The 27899-nt window shown below is 35.5% G+C and overlaps 4 protein-coding genes across 4 annotated transcripts in view; all 4 read left to right on the top strand.

The window, feature by feature from the left end:
* Nucleotides 1-4911, top strand: part of LOC102579482 (uncharacterized zinc finger CCHC domain-containing protein At4g19190) — a 10258-nt gene extending 5347 nt beyond the window's left edge. Inside the window, exons 6-7 of the mRNA XM_006359898.2 lie at nucleotides 3238-3352; nucleotides 3446-4911. Coding sequence (XP_006359960.1) covers nucleotides 3238-3352; nucleotides 3446-4629 — 1299 coding nt within the window. The 3' untranslated portion in view covers nucleotides 4630-4911. The remainder of the gene's footprint in view (nucleotides 1-3237; nucleotides 3353-3445) is intronic.
* Nucleotides 4912-6469: 1558 nt separating this feature from the next.
* Nucleotides 6470-7584, top strand: LOC102579158 (60S ribosomal protein L2, mitochondrial). Its single transcript, XM_006359897.2, has 2 exons — nucleotides 6470-6621; nucleotides 6712-7584. Exons 1-2 carry the CDS (start codon nucleotides 6549-6551, stop codon nucleotides 7245-7247), a joined length of 609 nt encoding a protein of 202 aa, XP_006359959.1. The 5' UTR covers nucleotides 6470-6548; the 3' UTR covers nucleotides 7248-7584.
* Nucleotides 7585-10390: 2806 nt separating this feature from the next.
* Nucleotides 10391-13143, top strand: LOC107063144 (protein TRI1-like). The gene is made up of 2 exons (XM_015314610.1): nucleotides 10391-10728; nucleotides 12635-13143. The coding sequence occupies exons 1-2, from the start codon at nucleotides 10480-10482 to the stop codon at nucleotides 12758-12760; spliced, it is 375 nt and encodes a 124-aa protein (XP_015170096.1). The 5' UTR covers nucleotides 10391-10479; the 3' UTR covers nucleotides 12761-13143.
* A 3054-nt stretch (nucleotides 13144-16197) lies between these two features.
* LOC102578826 (nudix hydrolase 3) overlaps nucleotides 16198-27899 on the top strand; it is a 21690-nt gene continuing 9988 nt past the window's right edge. Inside the window, exons 1-11 of the mRNA XM_006359896.2 lie at nucleotides 16198-16416; nucleotides 17833-18012; nucleotides 19287-19364; nucleotides 20300-20396; nucleotides 22920-23053; nucleotides 23469-23550; nucleotides 24349-24435; nucleotides 25751-25857; nucleotides 26591-26762; nucleotides 26839-27080; nucleotides 27152-27233. Of these exons, the coding sequence (XP_006359958.1) occupies nucleotides 16322-16416; nucleotides 17833-18012; nucleotides 19287-19364; nucleotides 20300-20396; nucleotides 22920-23053; nucleotides 23469-23550; nucleotides 24349-24435; nucleotides 25751-25857; nucleotides 26591-26762; nucleotides 26839-27080; nucleotides 27152-27233 (1356 nt within the window). The 5' untranslated portion in view covers nucleotides 16198-16321. The remainder of the gene's footprint in view (nucleotides 16417-17832; nucleotides 18013-19286; nucleotides 19365-20299; nucleotides 20397-22919; nucleotides 23054-23468; nucleotides 23551-24348; nucleotides 24436-25750; nucleotides 25858-26590; nucleotides 26763-26838; nucleotides 27081-27151; nucleotides 27234-27899) is intronic.

Here is a 27899-nt window from a genome sequence, read left to right as displayed (position 1 = left end):
AATGGTGGAATCTAGTTCCATCTTGCATATGGTGGTCAATTTGGAAGGAAAGAAACAATAGGTGCTTTAAGAATATTACTAACCCAATGCAGAAAGTTAAAGAAAACTGCATTAATACTCTATATTTTTGGTGTAAAGAAGAGGGTATAGATGAAGTAGATCAGTTAGTAGATTTCATAGGCTCTTTGTAATCATGACTATTTGGCCTTTGAATGTTTTTTTTGTTTGGTTGCCAGCATACACTCATTGCTGATGAATACAACTTTACCATTCTCAAAAAAAAAATATAATAATTAAATAAAGTGTATTTTTTCTAACAACTTCAACTTCTAGATGTGATGATCACACACTTCATATGGTACCTGTGTCAGACCATCCTAATTCATTGTCAAGTCAGCTTACAAAGATCTTAATCAATCAAATTCAAATGATAGGATGGAGCTATGGCCATGGCGGATGATATGGAGACCTAAAATCCCATGCAAGGTAAACTGTTTCACATGGTTACTAGCAAAGGAAGCAGTGTTGACACAAGAGAATATAAAGAAGAGGAAGTTCCAACTATGCTCAAGATGTTATCTGTGTGTGAGGAACAGGAAGAGACAGTCAACCATCTCTTTTTGCATTGCAAATGGACAGATCAATTATGGAGAATATTTAGCAGCCTTAGAAAGATCACTTGGGTGAAACCAAGAAACATAGCACAACTCCTAAAATTGTTGGATCAATATTGGCAATACTACAATTAAGGAGGAGAGATGGAGGATTGTCCCAGCATGTATATGGTGGACAGTATGGAAAGAAAGGAATCAAAGATGTTTTGAGGGCAAGAAGAACAATGTGCAGAATTTCAAGATGAATTGTATAGCTCTTTATTATTTTTGGTGTAAACAGAAAGTCTTAGTACAGGCAGAAGAACTTTTTGATGTTTTAGACTATTTGTGACAAAAAGCATAGATGGAGTCAGTCTAGTTTGTAATACTTTTGGGAGAGGGGCTACTTTGATGTAGTACACCTGTGGATAAATAGAAGAAAAAGTTACCATTCGCAAAAATAAAATAAAATTCAACAGAGGTAATGGACCGATGTCTAACATAGACTTGTGACTTCACCAGCTGACCTCCCAGAAAGAAGAAAAGTTTGGGGGAGAGTGTTTAAAAGTTAAAACAGTGAACATAATGGAGGTAGCTTCACTTTTTCAAACAAAGTTAACTTGTTGAACTTGTCTATTATTTAACTATGCAATTTCACTTAAAGCACCTGTAGGTTGATCCATAAGGATGCCAAGCCTCCTCTTTGAACTTGGAGCTCTAATCTTGGAAGGTTATTTTGTTTCTTGTAGTTTGTAGAAATCAAGGTGTAGATCTGTCTCATCTTTCCAATTGCACAATTCATTATGTTTTTAAGTCTTTAGGCTCAGTTTCATTTTTCTATCTAAACCTCTAGGATACAACCTCTAAAAGTGTGAGGTTGGATACTCATGTCCGCTCATGCGTTCCCAAAACCAAGTCGAGACACTCTTTCTAGCATGCATATGTCTACTATCAATATGTACACATGTTTTCAAAGCCAATTTGAGAAGCTCATTCTAGGATGTGTGTGTTTACAATCAAGTCTGCATGTGAACCTCAAGATTTAGTTCCATGTGCTGGAGGATGTTGAAGTATATGATAACCCACATTGGGTATATTAGGGCACTCAACGACTTGAAGGGTTTATAAAGGTCTTGATCTGCCCTGCTCATTTACTTAAGGTTTTTGGTTGGGTACCTACATTTTTTCCACAAGCTCATCAAAACAAATTAAAGGAAATGAAAGGAGTAGAAGTAATGTATGAGTTGTGTAGTTGTCCTGGAAAACCAAAGTCTTAAACCTCATTAATTTTAAAGATTCTTAATTAAGGGGTGAACCTGGCCTGTGAGAATTGGAAAGGAACTACATGGAATTCTATGGAAAAACCAAGCCCCCAATATCTTATTATGGTTGCATGAAATTTGTCTAGCACAAGATCACCTGAGGATAGGGGACTGAATTTGTGCTGCAGATAGATGCATTGACCTATTTTGCATAGTTTGGAGTTGCAGTGGAGCTTTAGTATGCACGGAGTTAAGATAGTAATTTGACTTATATTAGTCCCTCTGTCCCAATTTATGTGACTTACTTTCCTTTTTAGTCAGTCCCAAAAAGAATGACACATTTTTATATTAAGTAACAATTTAACTGTAAAATGTTTATTTTACCCTTAATGAAATGATTTACAGCCACACAAATTTCTATCATTCATTTTGAACCACAAGATTTAAAAGTCTTCCATTCTTTCTTAAATTCCATGCTGAGTCAAACTACCTCACATAAAATGGGACGGACGGAGGGAGTATATTTTAGTAATTGTGGTTAGATAATATTAAAATAAAATAATTAAAAATGCTATTTTGATAGAGAAAATATAATGGCTTATCAAAAGAATATCACATCAAAGCTAACGTTGTATAGAAATGGAACAAGCACCTTTAGACGTTCCAAAATGAAACGAAAGATATAAATTGTAATGGACGGAGTATACATTTTTGGGCTTTAGTTGGTGATGCCAAGAACTTTCTAAGATAAATCATTTGGAGCTGGTACTGGAAGATGACTTCAAAACAAATGATGAACATGATTCACAATCCCAGATGGCATTGAATGAGAAATGTTTGAAAGAAAGCCGATACGTAGTATAACCTATGGTTGGAAACTAGGAATGAATATTGTGCGGAAAGTAAGGAAAATGGGAAATATTACCCTTCGGGGTGGCCCAGTGGTTTGAACTTGGGACTTCCATGTTGGAGGTCTCAAGTTTGAAACCCCTTGCCAGCAAAAGCAAGGAGTTTGCCTTTTGGGTCGAGCTCGTCGTACCAGACTTGCCTAGTGCGGTACCTCTCCTATGTGGTTTGCGAGCTTATTGCATAGGAGCGGGGGTTTTACCCTATGCACACCCAAAGGGTAGCGGCTGCGGGTTTCCCTTGTCATAAAAAAAAAAAAGGGGGGAAATATTTGACTTTCTCATGAATTTACTTTTTGAGGCGCTCAGAGAAAAAAAAGATTTTTTATCATTAATACTTTGTCCTCCTCTTCTACTGAAACAATCAAGGGAAGGGGCTTTCTCTTCTTATGTGTTCCACAAAAAAAGTGTAAATTTCTTTTACCAAACTAAAAGATCCTAATGTCTCGTTTGTCTGTTGTGCGGCCTTCCCTGCAGCCTTTGAAGTGGGAGCTCAAACAAAAGCCTGGAATCAGTCCTCCACGTGGTGGGTTCGAACTTGACGACCCCAACCAACAGATAGTTGCTGAGGACATATTTGATGAGTATGGAGGTAAATTCTTCTTTTTGTGCCGTAGTTGTTGAGCTTAAATTCTTTAGTAGTGTTTTATGTACATTGAATCCTAATGCCCTGTTTGTTGTGCAGGATTTCTTACTGGGGATAATGTACCTGATTTGCTGGCCAGCTTATCAAGCAAGCCAAAGAAGAAAAAGAAGTCCAGCAAAAGCAAGAACAGAAAGCGGTCTTCACCAGCCAGAGCAGATTTACGTGATGATAAAGAGATTAGTTCATCTTCGGATGATGATAGAGGAAGATCGCTGAAGAAGAAAAAGCATAAGAAGTCGCTAAAGCAATCCAAGTCTTCTGATGATTCTGATGGGCATCAGAGACGAAGTAACAGACAGAGACATCCACGGTCAAGTTGGGGAAAGCATTCTGAGTCAAGTTCAGAGGACAATAATAATGACAGGTACCAGAGGAGTGACAGACACAAACGTTCACGGTCAAGTTCACCCGAGCCTGAAGATAAGGAACACAGGAAGAAGAAGAATCACCACCATTATCATGACTCAAAGGACGATGATAATGACAAGCATCAGAAAAGGAATAATAGACAGAAACGGTCACGGTCAAGTTCACCCGAGCCCGAAGAGAAGGATCACAGGAAGAAGAATGATCACCACCATTATCATGACTCAGAGGACGATGATAGTGGGAGGCGTCAGAAAAGGAGTAACAGACAGAGAGGTTCACCCGAGCCTGAAGAGAAGGATCACAGGAAGAAGAATCATCACCACTATTATCACGACTCAAAGGATGATGATAATGACAGGCATCAGAAAAGGAGTAACAGACACGGACGTTCACGGTCAAGCTCACCCGAACCTGAAAATAAGGATCACAGCAAGAAAAATCATTACCACCATTATCTTGACTCAAAAGACGATGTTAAAGACAGGCATCAGAAAAAGAGTAACAGACATGGATGTTCAGCCGAGCCTGAAGATAAGGAACGCAGTAAGAAGAAGAATCATCACCATCATTATCATGACAGAGAAGACGATGATAAGGACAGGCATCAAAAAAGGAGTAACAGACGCAGACGTTCACCCGAGCCTGAAGACAAGGAACACAGTAGGAAGAAGAAGAATCTCCACCATTATCATGACAGAGACGACGATGATAATGACAGGCATCAGAAAAGGAGTAGCAGACACATACGTTCACGTTCAAGGTCACCTGAGCCTGAGGATAAGGAGCACGGGAAGAAGAATCACCATCACCGTCATCATCATCATCAGCGGCATAATCATTCTGATTATTCATGACCATGAAGCTTTAGTATCTAGATGTTTTCCTCCTATAAAAAGAGCTCTAGGGTCCACTTGTAATGCAAAACAGGTAAAGGAAGAAATGGTCGTGTAAAACCATTGAAAACAAAGTGATCAGTTCAATCATGGAGTTAGCTCTATGCACCTCTGTCTATGCAAAGTGTTCATTTCCTATGGCTATCAATTTGGGATTATTTGACTGAGTTTTCTTTTGTTACCAGCCTTTCTGTTCCTCCTATGGGCTTAGTGAATGCGAATTTTAATATAGTTTGTCTCTGACTCTGAATACTGAGGTGATGTGATTGTTTCAACAGAACTAATGTTAGAGGTTGCTACTTACTGGACTCTTGTCATTCTATTTAACAAAGCTGCGTAGATCCTCCCAATAATCTAACAAACGTAAAATACCTCCACTATTTGATGGTCAAATTCATATTGCCAAACTTTTTTGGGTGATTGTTAGGTTGATATGTAACATTTATACAGTGTGGTTAAATTGTACAAGAAGATGAAGGAATTTGGAGAGTCTGTGCAATTAAATTTGCAGGGAAGCAGAAACGTACCAGTTGTTGTGTTTTGGTCATTTAACTCATAGGATGAAAGTGCAGTAAACTTATCCTTTAAACACAACAACTTGCATTTGAATTAGGAGCATGTTTTCAAATGGAAAAATAGAAAAGAGGCAAAACGAGAAATGTAGATAGTTCATCCAATATGGTGGACATTTTTATGTGCACAAAACTAGTAATGTGTGTTTACGTTTAAGACCCAAAACATATAAGTACGTTTCAAAAGTCACCTCCACATTGCCTACGGTGGACACTGGTGTTTATATACCAACACTAGGAAAAGACAATCAAGATTTAGAACTATACTTCTTTCCCCATATGCAGTTAGTAGAAAACATACCACTACCTTCCCTAACCAACCAGTAAAGACAATCTTGAACCTTTTTCCACACATCCAATTTTTGCAGTTGTGGAGAAACTGATTCGGTAACTTGCTTGCAATGAACGAGCTACATATTCTAGTAGACGATACAACATGTTGTATGTGTGATGATAACAACATCATCTATTCTTTGAATGTAGATGGACAATGAGAATGCAAGAAGAGCTGGAAAGATGGTCAGAATACAAAGTGCACAAGGACCAAGTGCGTACATGTTTAAGTTAGATAAAAGAGCGATATTAGAGACAATTCATAAAAGAGCGGACAAGAAATTAGAAACAATTTAAGGGAGTAAATGTAAATATGGAGGTAGCTATTGCACATATAAAGAAGGAGATAATTAAAAGGATAGACCAAGTAAAAGGCTCTAGGAAAATTAGGAAGTGCAGTAATTTAGTTTAGAAAATATGTAACTAGTTGTTTTTCTTGTTGGTTATGAGGTTTGGGATGACCAACACTTAGGTTATGATTCCTTGGAGTGCTCTTTCTGTGTAAACATTAGTTATATATGGTAATTAATTCGATAGGTTTTTTTAATTATGAATAAAAATTAACTACATATCGAAAAGATTGAGACACATGTCTCATCGTAGTATAAATGGCATATACATCCCGAAACTTGGACGATAAGAACATTAATGTCTTAAAAATATAACAAATACTAATAATTAAATACTATTTACTATAATTTATAGGCATATTTGTTCTTTTTTTCGTTTTACGGATATTCTCTTCACGTAATGATAATGCATTTTCTGATCAAATGACCGAAAATGATAGAAAAAAAATTAGTTGAAATCATAAATAAAATATAAAGAATTGGAATAATGTTAATTTTTTTTTTAAAAAATCATAGTTATATTTTGTCCCAAAAAATAATTTTTTAGTTCCTAAGAAAAGCTCACTATTGTTAAACCCTACTGCAAAGAACACACAAACGAATTGCAGAAAAAAGAAAGAAAAAAATGGCTCTTTGCAGAGCTCGAATGGCTTCATCTTTCCTTCTTCGCAATGTCATCAATCGCTCTTTCTCTACAAGTACTCTCTATTTCTCTATATTCATTTCTATCTTTCTCAATCTCTACAATTTAACCCAATTTTTTTTTTTTTTTTAAAACAATGTAACAGGTCCATTTGAAGCAATGATATCGAAAATGAAACCATCGAAGGAGCTGGAATCAATGATGGATCAGTTCTCATTAGACATCAGTTCCCAAATCGGAAGTTGTATGCCATTAGGTATGATGCGAATCGGAACCCTAATTCATAATATCGAGATGCGACCTGGGCAAGGTGGGAAATTGGTTCGTTCAGCTGGGACGTGTGCTAAAATCCTTACGGAACCCAATGCTTCTACGAAGTATTGTGAAGTGAAGTTACCTTCTGGTGTGAAGAAATTGATTGATGTTAAATGTAGGGCGACGATTGGGCAAGTTTCGAATCCGGAACATGGGACGAAGAAGTTGAGGAAGGCTGGACAATCCAGGTGGCTTGGACGGAGACCGACTGTTCGTGGTGTGGCGATGAATCCGGTGGATCATCCACATGGTGGTGGTGAAGGGAGGAGTAAGAGTAGTGGAAGTCATGGGAGGGGTTCGTTGACACCTTGGGGAAAACCTACTAAGGGTGGGTATAAAACTGGGCCGCTTAAGAGGAAAAAGTAGTTCTTTTTTGTTTTGGGTGGGTATTTCGATGGATACTTGTTTGTCCATGTTACGCTTTCTTGATGACGCTTATGAGGAGACAATAATTATCAGCAAATCAAGTTTGAATCTTGTTTAGGAATGATGGAGTTTTTTTCTGCATTTTGATTTGATAGAAATTGTGTTACTTCAGGTTTGTTTTGAACTAATGGTTACGCGAAAGATCATTAGAAAAATACCTTGTAAGCTATTGTTTTTGCAAGTTCTGAGGATTTTTAGTGCCTTGTTATTTTTACCTGGGAATAGGCAAAGATGATTACATTTCATTTGCTTAATATAAGTTTCTTTCTCCATGCTGTTATATCATATGTTCTGTACAGTTCTTATTTTCCTACATGTGGAGGATAACTTGGATTGTGTTGATTCTTGCTCTGCATTTGCGGAATTAAAGGTATGGTGATCTTTTTCCCTCTTAAAGTCCATTGTGTTTGTATGCATCCACGGAGGAATATATATGTATTTCTGTTGCTTTTGTCTGTCCATAGCATCTGATGATGAAGTTTCCATCTATATATTTATATAAAAGAGGACCTCAGCCTGATGACATTTGCAGATTGTCTCTTGCTCCAAAGTAATAGTAGACATAATCCACTTCTTTTCAGTTGGTAATCTTAGTGGGTTATCTGCCGTTCCACAGGCTAAAGCTGTGTCACATGCCAGGTGCTGATTCAGAATTTGTTTCTGTGACTTGTGTAACTTTCTTCTTTCTCAGTCACCTTGTGAGCGAACAGTTGGAATAGTATGTATGACTGGTGAAGGATCAGAACAGAATTTCCCAGGGAGGGAAACCTCCGTAATACCCCAGCCTTGATTCACTGTACTCAAACTTGCGGTAATGGTGAATCCATTTGGCTGTGATCAGAGTTTATCACTAACAACATCTTTACATAGCGGAAAATCCTGCAGACGAATGAGAAACTAGTCTGTTGATTTGATCATTGTGTCAAGACGACTCTGTCAAGCTTGTCACATACTTTGGTGGGTTCTGTCCTCATGTTTCGCCACATCTTTTCTTGGCTATCTTCAAAAGCAACTCCCTGTTAAAGCCTCAAAGTATATCATCCGCGAACTGAGCACTACTTCTCAGAAACCTTGATACACTTTGTTCCTTGATCATCTTTGAGTGGAGATATTCCATGCCTCTTGCAATCTGGAAGCAGTAGATCAACTGCAGTAGGAACCAGTTCATGAATTACAGGAAGAACAGTTAGAAAAACAACTTATTCATGCATGCCATGTTAGCTGCCTGTCTTATCCTCTCTCGTTATTAAATTTGACAAGTTGTTGATATATCGCTTAGGCTTAAATGTTGGGAACCCGAGTGTAGTGTAACTGTTGCAGTTGTCTGATTTCTCAGTCAAGTTTACATTATTGGCAACATTTGAAGTGTTGGCCCCTCATGTAGTTATTGCTATTTCCAATGTGGTAGCTTCTGTAACTGAAAAATAGTCAATGTCCTAGAATTTCAAATTGTTATGGAGTTCTGGAATTTGCAACTGCCTGAGAGTGACTATTTCTCGAAGATAGAGACGAAAAGTGGGCAGGTTAGACATTGTTCGTCAGGTATTCCGGGAGTTTAGCAGTGAGATCTATTGCAGCTTGTGGAAGTCAATGATTTCTGCATATGGCTTCCACATCATGATCAGAAAGCAATTGACATCTTTCATGAGATGATTGATTCGGGACTTACTCCATCAAAAGTCACATTTATCAACTTATTAACAGCTTGCAGCCACACAGGGCTTTTGGTATTACAGTCATATGCTTGATGAGTTTGGAGTTCAACGTTCCACAGAGCATCATGTCTGCGTGGTTGATAAATTAGGCTGATCAGGGAGGCTATGAAGGAGAACATTTGTTTTATAAGCATTTGAACACATAAATAACGTGTTCATATAGATATGTGTTTCAAAATGATGATAAGTTAACTATTTAAAATATATCACATTTTTAATCATACACATTAGTCATAATAAGGTGTAAAACTAAAACCTCATGCATGTTTTAATTGAGATTTGAGACTGATGTGTATGATCAAATGAGATGACATATTTTATATAATTGACTTATTTGCGTAATGATCGCTTGAGAAAGTGGAAAAGCTTTCTAAATTTTGAGTAAAAAATGTCAAAGTATAAATACTTTATCATGTGCTCAATCAGAATAAACCGTCATCATTCGATTATTTAAATAAGATAAACTTACAAGTTTTAGGTATTAACATTGTATTACACTTAAAAATACTACTCCCAGTCTAAAATAAAATTTAGATATTTGTATGAGTATAAATCATTACAACAACATCATATCCAATGTAGGTTCACTCAGTGGGGTTTGGGGAGAGTAAAGTGTATGCGGACTTTACCTCTACCTTAGAGGTGAAGGAGAGAGATTATTTCCAATAGACTCTCGGTTCAAGGCAAAAACACTCTAGGAAAAGACATAATGAACGTACAATATACAATAGAAGGTAACAAAACAACAAATAGGAACATAATACTACTACAAACAAACTACATGAAGTAATAGATAGTCACAAGAATCGATGAACAAGAAACTACAAGCAACAAGACAAAGCACTCGTACTTACTAGAATTGGACACACTCTCCTACCTACTAACCTTCTATCCTAATTTGAGTCTTCCATACTTTCCAATATAAGGCCATATCCTCAATAAGTTGTAATTGTGTCATAACCTGTCTAATCACCTCTCACATTAATTCTTAGGTCTACCTCTACTTCTTCTAAATCCATCCATAATCATTTAATTAAGTAAGAAAAAAAAAGATATTTTGAAGGTAAATTCTTTCAAATTACATAAAGGTAATGTTATTTTTCAAACATATATTTATTACTCCCTCTGTCCACTTTTAATTGTTATGTTACGCTTTTCGAAAGTCAATTAGACTAATTTTCAAAGCCAAATTAAATTACATTAATTCAATATTTCAAAAAAGAGAAGTAAATATTCAAAAATTATATGAAAAATACTATAAAATGCAATTTCTTGCATATCAATATTTACCATCACAATTAAAAGTTGGCGGAGGGAGTATATTAAAAAGAAAGAGGTAAGGATTCAAAATATCATTTGACTCTCCCAAACGAATTACCACTTTGACCTTCTTTCCAAAACCCCCCATTTTCCTCTTTGATCAGCCCTAGGGTTTTACGAAAAATCCAAAGTAATCAATGGCGTCATCGACTCGAATTTTCGGCAACTGCTGTCGAGCTCTAATGGCTGCTGCTAAAACTTCGGCAGCAACAGAAACCACAGCGACAGCAACAGCCACTGTGACCAAAGCCAGAGGTCGTCCTACTGGAATACTGAAGCCACAACCAGTTTCCCCTGCACTAGGAAGCTTCTTAGGTACTAAAGAATCCTCCCGCGCTGATGCGGTCAAGAAAGTTTGGGAATACATTAAAACCCATAATCTCCAGGTCTGAATATTGTTCATTTATTTTGAGTTCATTAGTGAATGTGGTGAGCTTTGATGCACTATTCATTTTCGTTTTCACTTTTTTACTTCATGATGATTGTTTTCAACTCGTATTGTTTCTGGCCTAATTCAATCCCAAAAGTTAGCTCACAGTCCATTCCCCGACCAATGTGCAACTTTGACCCACGGGAGCAAGGACCCGCGTCTGATACCATGTAAATGATATGGCATCGTGACCTAACTCAATTCCATAAACGAGCTCATATAAGCAGACTACCGGTCCATTCCTCAACCAATGTGGAACTTTGACCCACTCTAACATTGTATCCCTTTGGTGGTTCTGTTAATTACTTGGAGAATTTTATGGTCTTCTGTAAAGACATTATAGTTCTATTTTTTATACAGAAACATTTTAATTTGGTACTTGCATTATAGTCTAGCAAGAGAAGCTGAAAACTTGCAGTACTTGTGGATAGTAGAATGCTGGTTTAGTTGTTCAGTAGGCATGACATTGATTTTGGCTAGTAAATCGATATGTGATGGCGTTTTTTTATCAATAAATTATTTTTACAGTACCATTTTCAAAATATAAATGAAAAATGTGATGGCGTCTTTTGATTTTGTGGAAGTGAAGTTGATAGTTCCTGCTTCTTGAGATGAATCTGTTTCTTTGCTTTTCTTTTTATCTTTATTTCCTTCCTTTTTTTTCTTTGAATGGTTTGAAGATCTATAAGTATCGAATGAAGTGGTTGACCTTTTAAAAAAAAGAAGGGAAGTTGTTAATTCATAAGATGGAGTGCAAGAGTGCGAGTGCGAGGGTGGTTGATAAGATTTAGGGCTTTAAGGTTATTTTTGGAGGCTATTGGGTTAGGTTCTCTAGATACAATATGAACTGGTCTGTTCATTATTCATCTCTTCTTTTTGGGGGAGTTGCTTGGGCTAGTGTGACTTTGCCATGCCTGACTCTTCCGTTCTTATCAACTATACTGAGAGTTGGGCTTGTTTTGGCTGGTCAATTTAGGATTTCATGAGTGGCTGGTCCAAATTAGAGATTTAGCACTCTGCAAATTAATGAATAAACTAGTTGTATCAAAGGTTTTCTTCTGCTGGTTCAAAATATTTCTCAAGAGTGAAACATACTATCCTTTTATAATTGTTTTCTATTTATAAGCATACTTCTATAGGGGTATCTGATGAAGAGCTAGAATGCTCATGGCTTAGCTCCAATGATACTAATACTATGATATCCTACTTTTTGTTATCACTTATCACCAAGTTTTCAAACTATTTTAACACTTTGTACGGCCTAGAAAGGAATAAAGCTGTTAGTGCAGAACATTTCACTTAGACCCTGAAGAGGGGTTTTTCTTTTTTTCCTGGTACTTGCTTCAGTAAATATGTCCAGATGACTCCCATGGTTCATCAAAGTATCGATATTTAACTGCCCTTTCCCCCTGAAGAGAATTAAATACAGAAAGTTACCTTAGGCATTTGCATCCAAGGCTATGACCTAGTGGTCGATAAAGTAGGTGAAAAACATGGCAAATCAAGATTCAAATCTTAGCAGAGACCAAAGTGTTGGGTGGTTTCTTGGCATCTGTCTAAACCTTGGCTGATAGGGTTACCCGGTGGCCGGTACCCATGTTGGTGGGAGGTAGTAGGTACCTGGTGGAGTAGTCGAATTGTGTGCAAGTTGGCCCAAATACCACTGGTATTAAAAATGGCATTTGGCCTTTCTTATCTATGGACTCAACTCAATCCAAGAGATATCTGATGTGTGCGAGAAGAAATTGAATTTGTCAATTTGATCACTGCTAACTGATTGTGATTTTCCCTTCTTTTTTGTTTAATGGTACTTCTCTTTCATGGTTACACTGACTTGGTGATTGTAACTTCGCGGCTTGCAGAATCCCACAAACAAGAGAGAGATACATTGTGACGACAAGTTGAAAACTATATTTGATGGCAAGGACAAGGTTGGTTTTCTAGAGATTGCGAGGCTATTAACCCAGCATTTTCATAAGGCTGCTTAAGTTGTAGTCAGGCGGGAACTTCTGTAAACATTAGGCACCTTCTGGATACTGGACATTGTTCTTTACCTAGCTTGCTAGCTTCTTTCTGTTTCTAGTAGCTCTTCTATTTGCCTTCCCCCTGGTTTGAATTATCAAACGGGGTCGATTCAGATGCTCTTTATATCAAGTGGTTTGAAGATGAAACAAAAAGCAACAGGGTAATGGTAAACTGCTACCATTAGTGTTCCTCCACCCCAAAGTTCCCTCCTTATCCCTTTCACAATTTGAAGTTAAGCTAGGTATGCAGGATAAGATACTTTGAAACACAAATTGTACCAGTTGAAATGTAAAATTCTTGTTGCAGTTAGTTCTTTGCTGATAAAATGTTAGTCTATTTACTAGTGTTTTCTTTTTCCTTTATCGGCTTAAATATTTGATAGAGATTGCTCCTTACCAAAATATTCTTTATTTCTTCGAAGGTTAACTCGAGACTTTTGTTACACAAGTCTTATCATTTGATACCTACATTGAGGGTCGACTTAATTCGAATTCACGTTGAGAAGTTCCAGAGGGGTAAAACGCTCATTAACAAAGACGATTTTGAGCCCAGAAAGACTTGAACATGAGACATTTAGTTAACAATGAAGGAATATTTTTCACTTTGCCACAACTCTTACAACTCTTGTCCCCTTCCAATTAAATTGGAATTAATTATTCATATGCCAATGTATAAATTAGAGTGATTTTTTTAGTGAAATAAAATTACAATAAATAAAATTATTAAATAGTCTTTTTAGTTGAAGTGATCATATATGAGTAATTAGCTCCAATTTAATTAGGTGAGGGATATGCTTATGAAAATCATATGTTTTGCATTAACTTGCTTCCCAACAGAATATGCAATGCTGAGGATAGGCAAGATATTTACTCTGTTTTATATTAATCATTCACCTTTATTATAAATAAAAATAATAATTTCATTAATTTATTCCTTGAGTTTTTTTTAAAAAATTTTACAAAATATATTTAAGGGTAATATGAGAAAAAAATTAAAATTTTATTTACATCATAAATAATTTGAGAAAATTATTTTTAATAATGGTCAATTAATATTAGACTGAGGTAGAAATAATAAGGGAAAACTACATAAATGAGCCATAAAATTCAAAATAATTACAAGTTCATACCCAAATTCAAAGTAATTCCTGAAATACCCATTCTCTCATAAATAATTACAGTCCATGTCCTTCATTCATTAAGGGTGATAATTTTCGCTTAACTGATACTAAATCGGTATCATATATTGTATTGGTATCATTAAGGTTGATAATTTCGCTTAACTGATATATATATCGTATTGATATCATTAAGGTTTCTTGTTCAGAAATTACTTATTAGTCAATGATACTATAAGAGTATATATGTATATTGTTGTGGTATCATAGTCAATGATACTATAAGAGTATCTATATTTTTTATGGTAAAATTAAGGTGTCTTGTCCAAAAATTACTCATTAGTAATGATACTATAAGAATATATATATATATATATATATATATATATATATTGATTTAGTATCAATTCAGCGAAATTATTAGCTTTAATGATACAAATATAGTATATGATACTGATTTAGTATCAATTAAGTGAAATTATCAGCCTTAATGATACAAATACAGTATATGATACTGATTTAGTATCAGTTAAGCGAAACTAGTAAAGGGGTATTGTTTGCAACAAATTTTAAAGTGACAGAAAATAAATTACAATCACAAAAAAAATGAAGAAACATAACTTTATTCATTAAGATAGCATTCTTCTCTCATAAGATTTATCCATGATTTGAGGGCCGTTAGTGGCGTATTTCTCAAACTAGGATGATTTTAGATTTGACCTTTATATGAATATTCCATCAATTTGCGGAATATTCGAGATCTTTTTTATCTTTAAAAATAACTAAGAGTTTATGGGATATTTTGAGATGCCTTTTAAGGAAATTTAGTACCCTTTATATAAGCATAAACTAGGGTTTAGGGTTGAGTAGCCTCCAAGAATTCTAGTTGAAACTGAACACATCTTCTAGAGTCTCAATTCGAATTGAACACGTCTTGTAGAGTCCGTAAAATTTCAATGTATACAAATGCCCCTGCTTCATGGCTTGTCGGAGTGTAGACTCGATGAAACTCAAAGACGAGGCTTAAAGTACTCATTCTTCCACCTTTGCAGCTTCTGATTTTCAGATTTGATTTAAGAGAGAAGAGATGAAGGGCAAATTTGGTCCAACTAGGCATGCCAATTTGTTTGCAACAAATTTTAAACATATGAAAAATAAATCAACCACACAAATAAAATCTGAAGAAACATAATATTTTATTTATCAAAGATTGCGAGAACAATTATGTTCCTCCTTTGATTCTACTCTCATAAGATTTATCCATGATTCGAGGGTCGTTAGTGACGTATTTCTCGAACTAGGATGATTTAAATTTGACCTCTATGAATATTCCATGACTTTTATGGAATATATCTTAGTCTCGATCTCTTTATGAAATTTTCAAGATGCTTTTTAAGAGAATTCAGTAGCCTTTATATAGGCATCAACTATGGATTAGGGTTGAGTAGCTTCTAAGAATTCTAATTGAAACTGAACACACCTTCTAGAGTCTCAATTCGAATTGAATACGTCTTGTAGAGTCCCATAAAAATTCAATGTCTACAGGTATATAGTGTAATTATTTAGTGGGGTATGAATGTAAAGTGATTTGGCTCTTCTCCATTTCTCTTCTCTCCATTTTCCCCAAGTTCTTTTTTAGATGAGTGACACCTATATTGCTTAAATATTAAAGGTCTAGATTAATTAGTATTCTTAATCATAGAAGTATACAAATTAACTATGATTAAAATAAGAAATATTAATATTTAAAATTTCCAATTTTGGTAAGAATATATCAGTTTCCCAAATTTTTGAGAATGAATGGACTTCTATAATTTACAATTTGAGTTACGATCAATATCGATAGATATTTTTTTTTTAAATCTTTCTATTTTTTGAAAAAGTTTATCTAGCAAAAAAATATTTTATTCTTCTTTGTGAATTTATGGCAAAGTAATTTTCAATACTTTTTATTTAATATCTAAATGCTAAGTAATTTTATTTAATGATTAACAATGTTTTTTTTCTTCGTAAAAATAACTTATTTAAATATTGATTTTGAACTGCCAGAATTTAGTTTATGAAGAAACATTTCTTTTATGAATGAAGAAACTATAGATAACGGAAATAATTTAAGCTGTGGTGTTAAAAATTGTGACATGATTTCTTTTATAGCTAAATTAGATAGATTTAAATGGTGAATATATGTATCCTTTTAACCATGATTAAGACACTTGATTACTTAAAAATCTATACCATTGATATTTAAATAAAACAAATGTCATACACGTAAGTAGGAGTTTGGGAAAAATTGGGAGAAAAAGAAATAATTACAGAATCTATCTTCACTTTTTCTATTGAACAAAACCCCAGCATTTCTTCAAGAAACAAAATCGTGGGTTTGTTTGGAAGTTAAAAAATAGTATCAATGGCTGCTGAATTTGATAAAACGAAAGTGAAGGAAGAAGAGTATTTTGACGTCCTTACAAAAACTGGAGAAAAAACTGGCTACTCTAAACCCAGGTGAAAAACCCCACATCAAAAAGAAAGAAAATTTCATATGGGTTATGAAGAATATTGATCAATTTTAATTTTTTCTGCAGTATTTTTTCTTGGTGTAAGTTTGATTACCATAACTATGATTGAATCCAAACTAGTTGGGCTACAGAATTGTGAGATTCAGTGTAAATTTACTAGTTTTACTCATCCATCAACCTACTTACTGCTATTCTCATCTTTTATGCTTTGAATTAGCAATATGAGCAAGTTCACAAACACCTGTTTTTCAGAGTTCTTGCCAATGGGATAAAACAAATAGTTTATTCTTTTATGCTTGAATAGGGGTAGCCCGGTGGGGTCGGGGAATGGCTGATCTTTTATGCTTGAATGTATTGTAATATTTTTGGGCAAAGTAGTCTTTTTTTTAACCCTCCTTAGGTACCAACCTTAGGGTTGGAGGTGGAGGGTGCTTACCATTCAAGCAACCCCCTCTTGTCTTGGGCAAAGTAGTCCAGTTGAAGGTTATGACTTTTGATCTTTTTTCTTTTCTTGTTCTTTTTTACTCCACTTGATTGGGAAGAGCAATATCTTTTGGTAGTGTCTATTGGTTTGTCAGATTAATGGAATGCAAAGGTTTAGCTGAGTAAGATGTTGGCATAAGTAATGGAGTACTTGAATTGTGTATGTTTTTATTTTATTTGGGTAGTAGGGATCAAATTTTGGTGTATATAAGACAGAGAAGTAGCTTATTGCATGCTATTCATGTAAAGGGGACGATACTATGGATTTTATTTTGAGTGAAATGCGAACCTCATATACTGATTAATGAATCTCCTTTTTTATTTTATTTTAAGAACGAGTAATGATTAATGAATCTTTGAAGTGCTTTTCTTTTCCAACCTGTTTTAATCAGGAGAATACCTTCTCTCTACTTAATGCTTGAAGACAATTTTGAAATACTAAGATGCCCTTTTATGTCTCATAATGAAATCGGTTAAAGGCAGGTCTGTGACTGGAGTAGCAGAAAGCAGATTTCCCTCTGTTATAGTTTCTTCCAAATAAATGAACAGTAGAAAAGTGAATTGGATCTTGGCTAGACAGTTAATTTATTAAATTGACTGGCAGATTTTAACAAATCTAAGCTCATAGTTGCCCAAATATATCACGTGTCATAAAAATTACAGTTTGTAATACTTTTTTTTTTTTTTTGATAACCGAGAAATCCGTCTGTGACCCACCCTTTGGATCAATCATAGCCTTCTAAACTCGGTGGATAATGGGCCCGCCCCTCTACCCTTCTCCACTTAAATACCGGGCTTCGCTTTGCATGGTGTGGGGCTTGAACCTGCGACCTAAGCCACAAATCCTCCACCTTCTCCAAGCTTTATTAATAATGAACTTATGGGGCTAATGATGTCTATTATTGTGCTACTTGTTCAGAGGGGATGTTCACAGAGATGGAGACTACCATCGAGCTGTTCATGTGTGGATATTTGCTGAAAGTACACAAGAACTACTTCTCCAGCGACGTGCTGATTGCAAGGATTCCTGGGCTGGTCAATGGGATATCTCGAGTGCCGGTCATATATCTGCTGGTGATTCATCTCTTATTTCAGCAATGTAGGTTTCCAGCATGGAGCTGAGCTTTCTAGATATAATTTCAAATGAACTGGACTTATTTTTCTGATTTTGCTTTTATCTGTCCTCATGCAAATTCTTAGTATAACGTTTTCTGTATGTTCTTGAATCATTATTTGGTAACTTTTATCCCATGATCATAGATTGTCTGGTAGTTGGTATATGACTTGTATCCAGTGTTTCCATAATTGTTAATAAATTATTTACCTTGTCAAATTTTTTTTTGTCTCGTGGCGCTACTTGAAATTTCAGAGTTCCATATTCTTCTGTCTCTTTATGTTGCTGTCCTTTTCATCTACCAATGGATTTCCTTTTTCTTCCTTCTCGTTCTCAAATAAAAAGAAGAAGCCACTATCGTGAACCAACCTTCTATGTATCTGACACAATCAGCAATATGCTTCATTTTCAATAAGGCTGTGTTCTAGCTTCTTTCCTTTAGGGATTATTACTGAGATAAAGTCATAAAAATCAGAAAAAAATATATGTAGAATGCGGATCGGTTTATTAGCATTTAACACTATGATGATTGAAATGACAACTGTTTGCTCTCTATCTTGTACTCCTTTTACCATCATGAAACGTGCTCTCTCTAAATTTAACGCTATAATGATTGAAATGACAACTGTTTTCTCTCTATCTTGTACTCCTTTGACCATCATAAAACGCACTCTCTCTAAATTTTCAAAAGAGAAAAGTGCAGTATCTGACACGATTCATAATGAAATGGATCACACACCAATAACTCCTCTGGTTTGCTGTCATGCAAATTTATGTAAACACTTTATGTGCTGCGTAAAGTGGAATAGCTTTGCTGATGAATTGTTTTGTTTTAAAAAAACAGTTTCAAAAATAGCTTTGCTGATGAATTTTCACACTTCACAAATGCTCAGCTCCTACAACTTGCTTATTTGTTTTCTTAAGTAATGATCAGTTGTTACAATTTTGGAGTGCATATGATCATTCAAGTATCATCGATTTCATTTGGTTTCAACTGTCCAAGTAAAAACACTAACTGCAACTTCTAAACCTCTGTAATTATGTAGATATATTTAAATATGTTTATTTTCTGTAATATACATTTCTTATGTAAAGAGAGTTTTCGCTACCAGTGACTAACCCATGAATAATTGTCTGTATGTGAAAGGTTACACTCCCTTGCAATGCTACATGTTCTCTCCCATGTGAATGCATACATCACACTTCTAAATGCTTTTCTGATGGGGCTTGTACTGTTGTTGACTTATACATTCTTGCAGGCGAGAGCTTCAAGAAGAACTTGGTGTAACTCTTCCAAAAGATGCATTTGAATTAATATTTGTTTTTCTTCAAGAGTGGTTGGTATACTAAAGCTCTAGTTCTTCATGTCTTCTTATTATACAGTATTAAGCAGTAGCAATTGTCTGTTGACTCAGAGCTATGAATTCGTGCTTCCCCTCCTTGTTGAATTATCTTTTTTTGTTTCTTCTGGACAAATGTCTATTCCTTTATCAGTCAACTTATAAATAAGATCTCATTATATATGCCAATATTTTTCTTTGCAATTGAATAATACAGCTGAATTACCTAATTATAAGTTTTGAAGTAGATGTTTGTTATTTTATATGCACCTTGAGCTGTCAGGGAGCTTGATGGCATAGAGAAGTGGGACAACAAAGAAAAGAAACTATTGATAGCTACAGTATAGGAAATGTTAATCTCATTAGTTTCTTATTGAAAAAGTCTTACTAATTAGCTCCTAAAAGATTAGAGCATGCGGTACTATTGGCTGTGTGTTTGAAGCCTAGAATTACCAAAACCTCAGTCATTAAATTTGGGGTCCATCTGTCTCTTATGAGTTATTGGTTCTGATTGTTTTATTTGATCCCATGGACTAGACTGTAGTATAGTATAGTTCTATTTTGCAGATTTAACTCAAGCATATATGTGACATGTGGTTATTAGTTATTACTAATATTTGAAGTATTTCTCCCAAATGTTTCTCAAATGTCTGTCCATTTTGTCTGAATTTTCAGGGCTTTTACGCTATACACAATTTAGTGGACTTTTAACAATTGGAGCACTTTCTTGATAGTTCTTTTTTTTTTTTGGTTGATAATCAAGTACTTTCGTGATAGTTATATAATAACTAACCAGGAAGAAAGGAAAACAATACAGATACTCTGGAATATGTCTAATCATCACTTCAATAACATTTTCACAAGCTATTGTGCTTCAGAGCATGAGTTTCTGTCAGTCATTGGAGTATGCTGAATGTCACAATAAATTGCAGCACTATCAATGATGGCAAGTTCATCAACAATGAATACAATGATGTATATCTGGTGACAACAATAGATCCAATTCCTTTGGAGGCCTTTACTCTTCAGGTCAGTATTTTTGTTTGTAGTTAAATGTTCTTGTAGTTGCTCTGGTACTTGCCTGAGAACACTATGTGTTCGTCACTTGGTAACTTTTCAGTCCTCTTCTCCATTACTTAGAAAAAGTGAGCCACCGGTTCAGGTACAATCATTACTGCCTGGACAATTAGACATCCTACCCATAATCGCAACGACCCAATTGCAAGAGCGAAGCTCTTCCAACTGAGCTATATCTCCCGAGCCAAGTGGAACATGCATGAAGTAGTCAGATGCTTCTTCTATTCTTTTCCCTGGCAAAGCTGGGCCATCCTGGACTTGAACCAGAGACCTCACCTGTGAAGTAAATCATCGCACCTATGGTCCAACCAATTGGGAGAGAACCAATAGATTCCTTTTCGGGAGCAATTCATCCTTCCCGAACGCAGCATACAACTCTCTGTTGTACTGTACTCTCCAAATGTGCTTGTTCCCCCCTTCTTCCTTACCCTGGCAAGTCTTCGTGAAATAACTCCAATGAGAAGAAAAAAAAAGGCATTAAGAAACAGAGACCCTCCTGTCCTAACCCTAGACACTCTAAGATCTTTGTTCAAATCTGCTCCCATTTCGATTTCAAGTCAAGAAAAAAACGGCTCAAATGGTACAATCCCTCCGTCACCCCAGAATGAAAGGGATGATCTCATAGTCTTGGTCTGTGAAGATGCATTGTTAGGTGCTGCATTTTATTTTCCCATTGAGGGCTCTATCTATAAAAAAATTTGATTTGTTCATAATGATCAAATTTTATTCTGGTCGTGTTTCCACCTTTCCAGTCATTCTCGATGCTATTTTCATTTTCCTTAGGTTTATTGTTCATTTATTGGAAATAGAATTCCTGCAATAAGAATGAATGTAAAGGACCATTTCGAAATTAATGTAAATAGGCTAGAATATCTTTAAGTGTAACATTTTTTTAGTTTCTATTTTATCTTAAGTGGTGTCGGAGATGAATTCTTAAAATTCTATAGTCATTTGTATTTAATTTGATAAGGCAACTCTTCTCAATTTTTTTTTTTGATAAGGCAACTAATTTTATATGATGGGAAAAGTCTCCCATATACAAGCTGTTTACCAAAAGGTGTAGAACCTGTAGAAGAAAATGGTTCTCTACCAAAACACTAGTGAAACCTCATGGATGCACAAGGAAAACAAAACCAAAAATGAGGTTATTCCTCAAATGTACAGTCATTTTCTAACCTTTCAAAAGTTCGCTTATTTCTTTCCTTTAGAAAGACCTACTGGGGAGTGCTAGTGGGCAACATCCCACATTCTTCTTCTTTTTCTCTTCCTTCTCTAATGGCCTAATTGACTGTGCCTGACATTGTCCATTATAGCCTGAACCATCTCAAGATCTGCCATGGTGAACGAGTTGTCACCTGATAACGCAAAAGGAGATAATCCACGTCTTTGCTTGGATTTTTGCAATAAAGTAGTAATTGAAGACTGCCTCCTTCGGAGTGCTTGACATCTTCCATTGCATCCTGAACCATCTCAAAATCTTCCACGATAAATGAGTTGTCACCTGATAATGTAGGAGATTATCCACGGCTTTGCCTGGATTCTTTTTGGACAGAAATACCGTTCACATCTATTCCCCTCCCTTTTTATTTAAATCCTGAGATGTTTAGATTGCTCCTCTCCCTGCCAATCAAGTAAAAGAACATACATCTTTTTGCTCCTTGGGAATCCAAACTGATCAGTGCAAGAAACTTGACTAGGGAGGAAGTCACAAGAAACTCCGAGCGACAGTTCTTGTAACATTCTTTTCTTCCGTGACTGTTCATGCTAATGCATCTCTCCTCTCTAGCAACCATTCAGGCGTTGCTCCTCAGTCTGCTCTCTAGAATCATTCAAGCACCCACTTGAATTATTCAACCATTCAGGAGCCCTCAATAATTTTTTTTATTTTACTTGAACTGAGGAGCCACTCAATAATTATATTGATAAATGTTATGTGTTTGCTTTCTCAAAGTCTGCCGGTGCCTAATTGTGTTAAGCTAGTCATAGGTTCTCTCACCTATATAATGGTCTGCCACGACTCTCACTCTAGGCTACCACTCACTCATCTTTTACTTCCATATGAAGAATCTTGAAGTCAGGTGCTTTACCATGTATCTAACCTCCCCGTAGAAGTAACAATTTTCATGAGTTTTACATGTTTCCTGCACCCCGTGTCCAAAGAATGAATCTTCAAATGCTGTAAATGTGAAGTACAATGCCGTATAATTTTATTAGTTTCACTATCCCTTGAAACTCCGATACCATAAGCTTCTGAAAGCTTGTTTGTTGACTGCGAGTACAAGTGCTCTGAATTTTTTTTTGTTGATAAACAGTAACTTCGTATTACATCCGGAACAGTACTTAGGTAGTACTGAAACCATATAGTGCTCTGAAATAATAAGTAGCTACTTTTTTCTCTTCTTCCCTTTTTAGCTAATTTTTTTCTCTTTTGCACCAAGTGAAAATTTTCACTATTGACGTATCTTTTCTTGGTAGGAATCAGAAGTTTCAGCTGTAAAATATCTCTCTCTTGAGGAGTACAGAAGAGTGCTTGCTCAAGAACATCCTGAGTATGTTCCTTATGATGTGGATGGGGAATATGGTCAGCTCTTTACAATAATTGAGAAGAGGTATGCCTTATATAGCCAAAGAAAAAGTTTTAGTTATGTAACTGACTAATCGAATCTTCTCATAGAATGGTTACTTGGGCTTTAAATATAAGCGCATTATCCTTCCTTTAAGGAGCCTTTGAAATATATTTTTATTTTTTCCTACTTCAACAATGTTTCTGCAATTAGTTCAAAACTTTTCCTGTTATATGTTTTTTAGTTGTATATAGCTATCCATAAATTAAGCATGAGATTGTGTTTGCGTCCTATGTTCCAAACTTGGTTCTTTTCTTTTTTTGTTGTGCATAAACTGTCTTGCTGTAACAATATCTACTTGAAACTTTCTGTTTTCTTCTTAATCAATAGCATATTAATCCTGTCTTTGTTGACTTTATTACTTTGTGCACCTGAGCTAGCTGGTATGGGATATCTACAGGTACAAGGAAAATGCTGAAGCTAGAAGTTTGGCTCTTGAGAAGCAGCTAAACCGCTATGCTAGTACTTCCCTCTCTGCAGAGGTTTCAATTCTAAATCATGTTGATCATTCTTACAGTAAATCTTGATCACAAAATCTGATGCAAGAATGCTCTACCCTCCAGATTTACCTCTTGCTATCTCGTGTGTGTGTGTTTTCTTAGATTTTTCAATAAAAGTAAAACTGAACACTGGTGTCTAGGGTGCCAATGTCAAAACTAAAAAGTTCAATGCGTAATGTTAACCTGTGGGTCAGATCGCCAATCAATTAAAGGATGTGAATTCTCACTAAAACTACTTAAGGTAACCTTCTCAAAAGAAAAAAACTACTTTAAGGTATCACCTCCTCACTGAAGCGATAGTCCTACTTCTCTTTATATTAGCTTAGAAGTGCTTTTAAGGATTACTAAAATATATAGTGCTTATAGATAAACACACAACTAATTCACTAATTATGACAGATGCTCTATACTCCAGTATCTTAATTTCCTCTGCCTATAGTTCTGAAGTGTCAGATGTCAGCTGTTGCATATTCTTCAAGAGTATGTGACAGATATCTCATCTTGTTTGGTATTTCACAACAGAGAAATGATCTTTATAAACAATTAAAAATAAGAAAAGAAACGATCATTTTATATATGTCATTTCTTTTATTCTTTCTTTTTTTGGTTCTGCTGGTTAACGAAATACTGCTGCTTTGGTCTTATGCAGGATTATCATCTATCTTCTATGTGTTTCTGTGTGTCAGAATTACACAATTTAGACACAGACAAAATTAAGTTAGGGAAACAGTTATGACTTCTCTTAAATGGGGGTTTCTGATGCCAGGTTTTTTTGTACAGTTGACTGGTCTGACTGCAGCAGACAAAGAAGCTCTAAAACTACTTGTTAAAGCTGCAACAATCATGGACAAAATCTTTTATGTGCAGGTATAATCACAGTGTCTTTTAGTGAGAGTTCAAATTCTGATGTATTTTTGACTGAGTGCATATTAGTTTAGATAAGCAAGTAGTCTGCTATGTTTCTGCAATTAAGTTTGTCTTTAGTTTCTGCCATAGGTCTTATTTTTTGATGGAGCAAGAAGTCCAATTCTTTTTTTTTTTCCCCATTTTGGTGCGGGGTTGTCAGCGGTGATGTCAAATCTTGAGGACACAGCTATAGTAGATGGCATTATCATCACTGACATCACTTATAATGCATGTTGTCATATTCAATATGGAAAGAATGTGCTTAAACATTCCCAAGTTTGTATGATGCACATCAAAATGAATTTGAAGGATGGGATTTGGTTGTGTAAGTCAGAGATAGGCTCGTGTTTTTTCGATGGAAGTGTTCAGTCAATTCTCAAGTTAGGGTCAAAATATATATGTTTAGCCATTTATTGAAGATCCTGTAAATCTTAGAAACATTAAAATTGAACAAAGTTTTTTTAATCTGGTGCATTAGACTAGTTCAAAACCATGTGTTACCAAGTGTTATTGCTGATGCATTTCTATGGAAGTAGTCTACTTTTGACTTTTCTTTGACATGAGCCACGGGAGTTTCATGTGTTACCACGTTGTTATTGTTGATTCATTTCAAAGAAATTAGTAACATTTGACTTTGATTCATTTCAAAGAAATTGATGTAGGTTCTGTATTTTCTTTGGGATATTGCTTGTATACAGGAGTTCTCTTTCAACGTCAATAATTTTATATACCTTATCTAAAAATGGGTGCAGGAGGAGGGGGTACAACTAGCAATGTATTGTAAAAAGGACCATAATATTGTGAAAAGAATTGTACTTCTTGAGTAGACAAGAAGTTAGTTACGTCTTTATGAAGATTGTAGCGGCTATAAAAGGAGAAAACTTGTTGGGTTGATGATTAACATTGTACAAGTGGAGCTTCTTATATAAGAGTCCTAGGCTATGTAAATGTGGCATGTAATTAAATGATGCCTTACATTTTTAAGGTGCCTTCACAACTTGTAATATTATATCCAAGAGAATATGAAATTTCCTTTCTTCCAATTTTAGGTTTGGAGGAGAGAAATGCAAACCACTTATTTTGGTTTTCTTAACTCCCAGCCCCGTGTTATGTTCTTTCAACCTAGATGAAATGATCCTTTATAAATTCCATGCTGAGAAATATGACTAGCTAGTTTTATTTATGTGATGTTATCAGTGCTTGCAGTGGCTCATAGAGAACCTCTTTTGAATTTCTCCTATTGATATGCTCTTCTTTTTTTTATTCCATAACATAGGTTTGGTATAGCAATCCATCTTTGAGAGACTGGCTAAAGGAGAATGCGGACAAATCACAGTTGGACAAGTTGAAATGGATGTACTATGTAATTAACAAAAGTCCATGGTATGTTCCCCTTATGAAAAACTATGCTCCTTCTTCAATCTTTCTTCCTCTTTGTGTTTTTGTGTCTATATTTGCCCATACTCTCTATCCCTATCTCAGCATCCTAAGAATTAGGTGATGACGAATCCGATCCGCACCTGTGTTGGGCGCTCACACCCGCATCCGAGCAACATAGGTCTGTCTTAGTCACTAGTTTATACTTTCACAGGGGAAGTTGTCCTAGAAGCTTGCTTCCTTAAATCCAACATCTCCCTGGTTTTGCTGATGTGAGATTTGCCTAGGGTGTTACATACCTCTCCCCCCCCCTCCCCCAGAAAAAAAACTCTTTAGGACTCAGTGTCCTTACTGAGGTTTATCATCTCAAAAATTTGGGATTCGCCTAAGGTTTCCCCCACCATTGCACTTGAGGCTGCACTATTTGTTTCTGTATCTTAATCCCCTGCTTTGAATGCAAACGGAAAGTTCTTTTATATTTCTTTTTTGAAACTGGTAACTTTGTATATTCCTCAAAAGACAGTACTATAACTGTACTGCTCAATATTTACAAATGTACTTCAATCCTACTATCATTTCCTAAATTGAGTCTAGTACATCAATTATGGAGATGGTATCATTTGAGTGTAACTGAATACACCAAAAACATAGTAGCTTAAGACAATTTAGTTTCTTTATTGTTTTTAGTTTCCGAAAAACTATTGATTGGAATTTTCTGAGCTCACTCTTACATTGTTAGGTCTTGCCTGGATGAAAATGAGGCTTTTTTGACGACTGCAGATTCAGCTATCAAGCTTCTTCCGAAGGCAACAAAGCCTGTACCAGGCTGGAAGGGTTTTGAATATAGAACAGCATTTCCTGCTGTGAAACCTCCTGGTGCAAATTTTTATCCACCAGATATGGACAAAATGGTATTACCATGGTAATCACTTTGTGATTTGCTGTAAATAGTCTTTGCACATTATCTAAGCCTTTTTCTTTTTTTAGGAATTCAACTTATGGAAAGATAGTCTTCAACAAGATAAACAGGAAGAAGCAATGGGCTTTTTTAATGTTATTAGAAGGCATAGTGAATCATTGTCTGAAGATTCAATATCCCACAAAATGGGAAATGTCACTAGCTCTCCTCAAGATCTGTATGTGGTTCCTTATTCTCAAGAGTACAACTCTCTTCTTGCTGAAGCAGCCACCTTGCTCCGTAAAGCAGGAGATATGACCAGCTCATCTAGGTATTCAATTTGTTTTAGGTATTTAATTATGTTGAATACAGGTTGACTTAGTAAGTTGCTCTGCTTTTCAGTTTAAAGAGACTTCTTTATAGCAAGGCTGATGCTTTTCTTTCAAATGACTATTATGATTCAGATATCGCCTGGATGGAGTTGGTTAGTATGCTACTACTGCCTATCTGTCTGTAGTGCATATGTTGGAACTATTTAATTTTATGAAGATCTGTCATGAGTGGCTTTTTTTGAGCTGATGGGTAGGCATTTTGTACGCAATGGCTAAGAAAGCTTATCAGATGAATATTAATCGTACACAAGACTATGCTTTAACTTTAACAATTTGAGCAACTTTTGCAATTGATTTGTCAAACTGTTGAGTCAGATAGTGCTGGCAGAACGAGAATCATCAAAATTAGTCTAATTCATTACCAATAAATTGCCAACTTTGGTATCTAAACTTTGGGAATTGACATCAGCACTGTCCTATATATAATGAAATCATTTTCTTCCTTGTATATTGTTGATCTTTTGCTTATGTTTTTGGGTTCTCGTTTTTTTAATTTTTCATTTTCAAATGCTTCATGATCTAGGCTGTAATAGCAAAGTTAGGATTATCAAATTCAGTTGTTTGACTTAACTTTATTTATTAGCTTAGCCAAGTTAGGATTATCAAATGAAATTCATTAACTTGATGCTGGTGTCTGTACTGTCCTTACACATTTGGTTAATCTGTGGAACCAATTTCCTCCGTAATTCTTTAATGTGTTGGTTTTTCCAACTCTTCCCAAGTTAAATACCTTGATGTCCCGGGGGGGGGGGGGAATG

Source organism: Solanum tuberosum, unplaced genomic scaffold (assembly GCF_000226075.1).
Source record: "Solanum tuberosum cultivar DM 1-3 516 R44 unplaced genomic scaffold, SolTub_3.0 scf00303, whole genome shotgun sequence".
NCBI lineage: Eukaryota > Viridiplantae > Streptophyta > Magnoliopsida > Solanales > Solanaceae > Solanum > Solanum tuberosum.
Note: the sequence above shows the minus strand (reverse complement) of the source record. Positions and strands in the feature narration are given on the sequence as shown.

Bases quoted from the DNA above. Each gene is read 5' to 3' on its own strand.
- LOC102579158 (XM_006359897.2), top strand. From the start codon at position 6,549: ATGGCTCTTTGCAGAGCTCGAATGGCTTCATCTTTCCTTCTTCGCAAT. The intron at 6,622-6,711 runs GTACTCTCTATT...ACAATGTAACAG, and splicing joins CAATCGCTCTTTCTCTACAA to GTCCATTTGAAGCAATGATA.
- LOC107063144 (XM_015314610.1), top strand. From the start codon at position 10,480: ATGGCGTCATCGACTCGAATTTTCGGCAACTGCTGTCGAGCTCTAATG. The intron at 10,729-12,634 runs GTCTGAATATTG...CGCGGCTTGCAG, and splicing joins TTAAAACCCATAATCTCCAG to AATCCCACAAACAAGAGAGA.